At 46.5% G+C, this 8,941-nt stretch overlaps 1 protein-coding gene across 1 annotated transcript in view; it reads right to left on the bottom strand.

The window, feature by feature from the left end:
• Window positions 1-1,161: 1,161 nt before the first annotated feature.
• Window positions 1,162-8,941, bottom strand: part of LOC106548726 (sodium/glucose cotransporter 1) — a 29,339-nt gene continuing 21,559 nt past the window's right edge. The window contains exons 13-15 of the mRNA XM_014066169.2: window positions 5,878-6,093; window positions 5,218-5,320; window positions 1,162-2,001 (exon numbers count right to left, since the gene is read on the bottom strand). Of these exons, the coding sequence (XP_013921644.2) occupies window positions 1,790-2,001; window positions 5,218-5,320; window positions 5,878-6,093 (531 nt within the window). The 3' untranslated portion in view covers window positions 1,162-1,789. The remainder of the gene's footprint in view (window positions 2,002-5,217; window positions 5,321-5,877; window positions 6,094-8,941) is intronic.

The following is an 8,941-nucleotide window of genomic DNA, read 5'->3' as shown; positions in this document are numbered from 1 at the left end:
CATTTTCTGAGCAAGGGTACTCCAAGGGGGCAACAGGTGGAGAGGCTTTTATGGGCCTCTTCCTTGCATTTTGGGAGCTTGTCTCAGGGGAGGGCGGGTTCCCTCCTGCAGACTGAGTTGGAGCAAGGTCAGCAGAGCCCACAGGGGAGGCATCCGAGTCACTCCAGGGAGGTCCATATCTCCACCCTCCTTTTCATTACAGCAAAGGGCAGAGCCTTTTGGAGAAAACAAAACCATATGCTGGAATTATTTACACACACGCGCGCGCGCAAAAGGCTCTTTCTGAGCGGAGCCGTGGCACACTAGTCTGGGCCAAGGGCACCTTCAGCCTGAAAGTGGCTGTCAGCAACTGCTCCTTCTAAGTCTGGTACATTAATATCTTCCTTAGAGCACAGGTAGTGAACCTGTGAAGCCCATTACCATACATTAAACGAATAGCTTTGGAAGTGGAACAAAGGTATGGAAAAGTTATGAGTGGCTGCTTGCCATGATGGCTCCATCTCACTCCAGGAGGCCGACTCTGGAGCCTGAGAGAACTGACTGGTGAATGGAGCTGTGAAGTCTTTTGAGCTTGGTTTTCTTAAAGATGCTTCATTACCCAATTCAGCACTGATGCTGTTACCTAGCTGGGTCATAAAACGTCTGCAAGAAAACCACCAAGCTCGGAGAGCACCAAAGAACCCTCATTTCAACCCTGCTGAACTCCAAATATTGTCGCCTGTATTCAAGGCACTTGGGAGGGAGGGGGGCTCTGGGCTCCCCTATATATAACTATATATGCTGGGAGCTCTCCATGGTCCTGGAAAAGCAGCCACTTAGTCGGAGCCTCCCAGCTCCTGCTTGTGAGTCCTCGTCTTCCTCTTGGGAAGATTCTCAGAAGGTTGATATTAGGCTGCGATTGAGAAGGTTCTTGATCCCAGATGCACCCCTACACCTGGCTGGCTCCTCAGTTGAACATTGCTTTCTCCAAGGCAATCTTAGCATCAACCAGGGCCTGACATCCCCCTGTTGCATCACCCTCCCTGCTTTCCCCCAGTTACTGAAATGGCCCCCTGTCAGAAAGAGATGGGGATGGCCTGGTCTGCAGGCTTTCAATAGATAGCTGGATGTCAGGGGGCAAGGCAGGAATTCTGCTTCATTTTTTTTTTCAACAAGACACAGTCATTTTTAAAAATATATATGTATTTTTACAGCTATACAGTAAATCCAAATGACAAAGGATGAGAACAACATCAGCATGCCTGGTCTCAGGGAAAGAGATTCAAACCACCTTCAAACCACTTCAAGCTGATTCTAACTGAGCCAGGTATTAACAATTCAATTCAAACACTTCCAGTTCCAAAGTTAATACAGTTCTGCATGAGTCTTAAATAAAGAGGGGCAAGATTAGAAGACTCTGCCTCTAAAACAATATTAAAGTCAGCCTATGGAGGCAGCTGAACTTACACATTTTTCCTGTGCAAATCATACACTTAAAAAACAAGAAGGGGGAAACAACTGGAAAGCTGAATTTCTGACACACGCACTCATACACTTTGATAACACAATCCAAAAACAGGGATTGAAAACATTTGAGGATTGTCCCCTTTGAGGAGAGTCTGCAGACCCACACAGCCCCTCCCAACCAATGCCATTCACAGTCGGTCATGTTTTCAGTTCACTGAATGAGTTAAATGATTCTCCTGACAAACGAGTTTCAAGTCTGATAAGGTGCAATTTACAGATTATGATGTCACAGTGCAATTTAGCAATCAAGAACTTCATTCCCAAACAAAACAAAACGTTTGACCTATGCAAAGAATCCATGGCAGAAAACAGCCACCGACAGCAAGATGATGGCGTTGATGTTTACCACGCGCTTCCACAAGGGCTCCTCCGTTGTGTCTGTCAACTTTTGCTGCAGGGCCTCTTCTTCCTCCTTGCTCAGCTTGGGGCCCATCTGTTCCAAGCCACAGAACCAGTTGTAGGCTTTCTTGCAACAGTTGGTCTCTTTCTCTTGGGCTGCAAGGACAACATGGCCAATTGTTAGATGTAGCTGCCAAACTGACCCTTTCATGCCCAGAACTCCTATTCTCATGCATTTTGCTTATATATGCCCCAATATACCATAGAGTCGAAAGGGTCCCTTTATCAAATCTACTGACCATTATTCATTCTGGGTCATGTTGTAATAAAGACTGCCAAAAAGTGACTGGAAAGAGTCTCAAAGGACCACAAGGAGTTAGGCAGGAAGCCAAAAGAATTTGGAGCAGAGGTGGGATTTTCCTGCGTTCCTCGAATGGAAGGGCATGGCCTGAAGACGGAATGGAGATTTGGGGGGGAGGGAGAGTGTTGGTTCAGGGATGGAGTACCCGGGAAAACTCTGTATTTCTGGACCACAATCTGTGCCATCTATAGGTAGGACTTCTGCAAGCAAGAGATGGGTTGCACCTCACAAAGACTGGCAAGGACATGTCTGGAAGACATCTTACTGTGCTCAGGTCATGTGGCAGACTTTAAACTAAATCTGGAGTTAGGAGGGAAATCAGAAGGCAGCCACAGTTTCTGTCCAAAGGTAGATGCCCTGAGGTCAAGAGAGGAAGTGGTAAGAGGGAGGGGCCCCAGAATACATCAGGAGTTGCAGGAGGCAAAGCTGAGAAGGCCAGTGCTGAGAGTCAGATGCTTCTTGTACATCAATGCTCAGAGGTTTGGGAAGAAACAGGGATAACGTGAAGTCTTAGCAGAGGGAGGAACGTGACATTATTGGTATCTTTAAAAGTTGGTAGAATGGATTGCATGATTGGAATATAAAATTAGAAGGGTATAATTTGTTGTCAAGAGAAAAAGCCCAAAAAGAGGAAGGGGAAAAGGTGTCATATTATATGTGAAGAATTTCAACACAAGTAAAGAAATGCAGAACATCGAGTGTGAAAATCTGGCCGAAAGCATCTGAGTGAAAATGAAGGAGAAAAAGCAAAACAAACAAAAATGACCCAGGCATGGGCAGGCTTTACAGGCCACCAACCAAGCAGGAGGTCTGACTGAAATCTTTGCAGATTGAGTCCTTGAATGTCCAGGAAACACATCATGGTGCCAAGTGGGGTTTCAACCACTTGAGCATCAACTGGGAATCAACCAAAGTGGCAGGTGGGAGATTTTATGGCAGGAGTGTCAAACTCGATTTAATTGAGGGTCACATCATGATTGTGTTTGACCTCAGGAGGGGGGGCATGGCCAGGGTGCAGCATGTGGTCAGCTTGACGTCACTCATGTCATGGGCACCAAATGCTTTACCAGTGAAAATGGAGTCCCAATCTCCGTTTTCGGCTTGGATGGCCTCCTGCAACCCTCTGCCAGCAAAAACGGAGCTTGTGAGGGCCGTGTGCGTTTTTGCTCGTTTTTGTTGGCAGAGTGTTGCAGGAGGCCATCCCAACCAAAAACGGAGATTGGGACTCCATTTGGACTGGCAAAGCACTCGGGCCATCACAGGCGCCCCTGACATGAGTGATTGACAGAGGCACTTTTAGGCGGGTCCTTCACTATTTCCAAGGTGGCCCTACGGACCAGATCTAACCACCCCAGGGGCCAGATCCGGCCCGTGGGCCTTGAGTTTGACACCTCTATTCTATGGGTTTTTTCTTGTAGAGGACTTCATCATCCAAAGACTGGAGTAGAGAACTAGCCATGTTAGGCTTCATGCTTGCTAAAAAGGAAGAGATGCTTAGGTGGGAAGGAGAGAATGGCAAGAGTGAATGACTGCTCTCTTCCTAGAATTCACCCTGCAGGCAAGCAGAACCAAAAGTTGCCTGGTTACTATTCTGCATTTCTGAAGATTTGACTTCAGCACCTTGGAAAGGAGATTATTAAGGCCCCAATGCAAACAATACTAAATAAAAAAGTTTAAAATGGGAGGGTCCTCATGAGCCACCAAGGATGCACAAATGGCTCTCTAGCAACAAGAAATGAAAAGGACAAATTTGAAAAATGAAAAGATATTACAAAAGTAGAATATCAGAGAATAAAGATCATTTTTTTGCCATTGCTATTACATGATGACAAGCAATGGGGAGACATTGTTGTCTGTTAAAAGTAGCTATGTGCGCGATTTGTGCCCTAAAGTCAATTTTGACACCTGGACAAGTTCACACAGTTCTCTTGGCCAGGTTTCAGGTGGTTTGCCATTGCCTCCTTCCTAGGGCTGTCAGAAAGTGACTGGCCCAAGGTCATTCGCTGTCTTCGTGCCCAAGGCAGAACGCGAACTCAGAGTCTCCCCCTTTCTAGCCTGGTGCTTTAACCAGTACACAAACTGGCTCAAAAATGTAATCTTATTACATAATAATAATAATAATAATAATACTAATAATAATAATAATAATAATAATAATGGCACAAACCAGCAGTGTAATTCCAGTGGTAATTGGCACACTGGGTGCTATTCCAAAAGCACTGGAATTACATTTAAAAGAGTTAAAAATTGACAAAATCACCATCAGTCAAATGCAAAAAGCCGCACTGCTTGGATCTGCACGCATATTACGAAAATACGTTACGACGTCCTAGGCCCCTGGGTGGGGCCCGACTAGTAACCAATGCCAAATCCGGCGAAACAACTGGCCACTGTGATACAATTGTATAATAATAATAATAATAATAATAATAATAATAATAATAATAATAATAATAATAATAATAATAATAATAATAATAATAATATACTATAATATTGTTTATAAGATTTCTATCCTCTCTTTCCCCCTGAATTCAAAGAAGCCCCTTCCTCATTTGCTGCTGCTACTTAACCACAACAGGCTGAGGGGCAACAAGGCATTTTAATGCCACCCACTCAAACTCTACATGATTCCCCTGTAAAATCTGGATTCCGATACAAACTAGGATGTTCTTCATTTATCGTTTTTTTTAAATGACTACATTCATTTTCAAGTTTGAGAGGGGGATTTTAAGGTGCAAAAATAGCAATTCAGGCACGCTCTGAACATCTGCCTCAAAATTCTTAACTAATATGGAGATAAACACATATTTGAACTATTCAGTCTTCAGCATCCCAACCTAAATTTGATTTTCCAAAAAGTGATCACTCCCCAATGAGCTAGGATGCCTGCGAGCATCTTGGCCAAAATTCTTCCCTCTGATAGCTCGGTCAGATAGCTTAGGAGAGATCCAGTCTGGTCTGTCCAAGACTTGTAATAGCTCAACATTTCATGGTAAAGGTGATCTCACCTGGCTCTTCCTCATAGTCCTCCACTCCTTGCACCATCTCCCCTGCATCCAGATCAACACGTTTCTCTTTACTGTTGCGCAAAGTCCAACAAAGGCGATAAAGCTGTTCAGGAAACAAAAGTAACAACAATGAAGCGGAACAGCTAAAATGACCTTGAACGAGGTCAAGACGGGGCCCCAGTCTTGATTCAAAAGGGATGGCTAGAAGTGCCCTGGTAACTCCACTACTCCTACTCACTTGTACCCAATACCTCTGTCAGAAGAACCCAACATGCTGTGGAACTGCTTGTGCAGTGTTGAACTTCCCAACAAGACAGAACTGGGGAGATGCACCCTCAGGAAGCATCCTCTCTAATGGGGCTTCAAAGTGGTTTCCTCCTCCCTGTCTGGCTTTCACTTCTACTGAACCTGAGGAGTGGCTGCCCCAGATCTGAGAGCCTCAGAGATGGATGTGAAGGGAAAGGAAAGGAAAATGGCCTTTCCTCCTTTTCTTCTTATCCATGTTGGGCATTCATGATAGGCTCGGTTGGACGGAGGCTTTGCCAGCTCCTGTACATTGCTACCCACAGATATTTCTTTACGTGTGGTCAAAATCTCAGCGAGGGCAGGGAAGAGAGAAGTGAGGTGGGGAGGATGAGGAAGAGGAAGGGCATTGCTTACATGGACATCATCGATTGGCTTGGTCAGGAATGAGACGATCAAAATGACGGTGGCAGAGATAGCAAAAAGGATGATAGCAAAATAGAGGTAGTGCACTTTACAGATGATCGCTGGGCATTCACTGGGCACAGCGCAGCTACCAGTGCCGTAGGCAAATTCTGCAAACATTCGAGACAGCCCAATTACCAGTCCCACCATCAGACCCCAGAAGGCACCCTGCAAAAGACAAGAAAATGCACTTAGGAAAACCTCTTCCCCCTCACGTCCTGTGGTCCTATTCCTCACAACTGGGTGATTCTTTGGACTCACAATTGTACACATATTGTGATAGACAGATATAGAATGATGGTTGAAAAGGACCTTGAAGGTCATCTAGTTCATACCCCCCTGCTTGAGTAGGAGAGTGTCGGATCTGCCATCTTCACCTTGGCACCTCGCTGGCATCCTGCCATCGTTGGGGGGTGGGGTGAGAGGACGTAGGCAAATGGCATGTAGAGAGTAGAGATGACCTGGCCGGGGGGGGGGGGAGGTAGAGGGGGATTGACAGAAACCAGGGGTGTGAGAACCAGCCTGTTCTAGTCTTCAAGCTGGGGAGACTGAGAAAGGAATGTGAATTGCACCAAGAGGCACCAAACCCCTACTTGGCACACCACTGGTTGAAGATGAATCAGGCGGGGGGGGGGGGGGGGCTGGGAGAAGAGGGAAAACCTTTTGCATAGGAACTTTAGTCCTAGCCTGCTTTTACTGCAACCACAAATTCTTAGTAAAAGAACCTATCACTTCAACCGAATGGAGTTGAGGGTCTTTCTTTGCTAGGGAACCTGCTGGGATAAGCCTGACAGGAGGTCTACCCCATTTGAGACAAAGTTGAATATGCCCCATATCTATTTCTACCATTTGAGACAAATGGTAGAAATAGATATGGGGCATATTCAACTTTTCAGCAATCTTCACAATTTGGAGAAGCTCCAAAACAACATTCTGACTTAATGTCTAAGGAGGTTCTCATTCATCCAGGTCATGATGGTCCCAAAGGTGCTTTTTCAAGAGGCAACTGGACTTTTTGGTTTTTCTTTGAAGATGTTTCACTTCTCATCCAAGAAGCTTCTTCAGCTCTGGCAGGATAGTGGGGAATGGAAGGATTTATATTCCTTGCAGACAGCTGGATATTTGCTTTCTTTTAGCGAGTCATTAAGGCCACTTGGAGGTTTGTCTGTGTCCTCAGGGTCACCTGAGTAGTGCAAATAGGGGTGGGGGCTTCTTGGAACTGTTGAAAGGACTGTGTTGTAGACTGGAGATAGAAGCTTCTTGGATGAGAAGCAAAATGTCTTCAAAGAAAACCCAGAAAGTCCAGTTGCCTCTTGAAAAAGCGCCTTTCAGACAACATTCAGACTCACAAGAACACTTTGGGGACAAGAGGCAACCCACTTCCTTCCCCTTGGAATCTGCCTGCACACACAGATGCTTTTGGCACATCCCATCTGTGGATTCCTTGAATAAGCCAGATCTCTGAAATCAACCAGAACCTCTGAGGTGCATATTGACACTCCAGGGGTCGATAGGAAATGAAACTGCTGCCATGTTTGCTCAAAAATGCCCCCCCCGAGGGATTTGCCAGGGAGAGAAGACTTTTGAAACCCCTGAACCTTCAGCAACTCTGCTTTTAAAGGGAGCAACCAGCATCTTCACTGCACTCAGAAGCTTACCATGCCAGCCAGCAATGAGCCAAAAGGAAGGCTCAAGGCTGCCCGACAAGCGAGTGGACAACTGCAGCTGGAGAGTCTAGGCCAGTGTTTCTCGACCTTGGCAACTTGAGGGGGTGTGGATTTCAGCTCCCAGAATGCGGTTGTGGTTGTACGTTGAGGACTACCTGTTCGTGTAAGATCACTTAAAGCTCAAGCAGCCATTTTCATGAGAGGCAGGAAGGAGCTTTAAAGCTCAGCCATTCCCTGGGAGGCATGGAGGTTGTAAGTCATGGGCTCTTAGGTTGGAGGCTCCTCATTTGCTAGATTAGGACTGTTTGGTTGATTGATGAAACTTATGCATGTGCCTCTCACCATAGGCAACTCTTGCTACCTCATAAAAGCCGATGTTGGTTGCTTTCATCTGGGTCTTTGGTTTGGGCCCAGGCTGAGTAGTGACCGATCTCTTGAGAGGGCAATCCTCAGCTCCTTTGATGCAAGGAGATGAGGGATTACAACAAGGAGGATGCTTGACAAGGCTAAGGAACATGGAAAAAGGAGAGAGCATAAATGGGGGGGAGTGGAGGAGATGCAAAGTGGTTACTTGGATGTTGTGTGGCACCGGACCTGGCTGAGGAAATACTGGGGGTCGGAGGCCAAGATGCTACCTGTGCATCTGCTCTCATACAGCGCTTGATTAATTTCAGGGGGCTCTTTGCAGTGACCCCTGTGGCCCCCAGAAGAGCAGAAGCTCCTTAGGGGGTAAAGAGGGAGATTGGCCAGGTGATTGGAAGGATGGAAATTGCAGATGGCGTCAGATCAAACCCTCCCCGAGAACTCTGGAAATCCTTCGGAAAACTTGGAGCTGGGCAGCAATTTTGGTGTTTGAAAGCAGCACCAGGAAGACACCATCAGCCCAAAGGAGAAGAAACACCCTCCGGTGCTCTGTCCTGCCAGGGAGTCTGGCTTAGCACCAGGACTAGGAGCCTCCCAGGGACCAACCGTTCAGGCACACTCGATTAAGAAATGGATCCGGCCAATTGATTGCATCTTTTCAGCCTAATAAATCTGGCTGCAACAAAAATAACTACACTGACTCAGCCCAGGTGTTAATCAGACAAGAAGTCTTGTGATAGGTAAGCAAGGTTCTTAAATCAAACTTAAGATGAAAGCCTGCATCAGCCAACGGAACGATTGCAGCCTGGGAGATGGAATATTGTCCTCTTCCCCTCGCTGCTGCTACTTGTTCCTCCTCTTGTGCCCCGGAAACCCCACCCTTTCTGTGTCCTGGGCACGAACACCCCTCCTTTTGTGAGGGGAGTGGTACACAGAGCTTCTACGGGCTAGAAGACCCTCCAGCCGTGAAGCCGACAGGGGATCTC

The sequence above is a fragment of the Thamnophis sirtalis genome, unplaced genomic scaffold (genome assembly GCF_051295495.1).
Source record: "Thamnophis sirtalis isolate CommonGarterSnake01/CBP01778 unplaced genomic scaffold, rThaSir2_p1.2 scaffold_2, whole genome shotgun sequence".
NCBI classification, from domain to species: Eukaryota; Metazoa; Chordata; class Lepidosauria; order Squamata; family Natricidae; genus Thamnophis; species Thamnophis sirtalis.
This window is presented reverse-complemented; position numbering and strand designations above follow the sequence as displayed.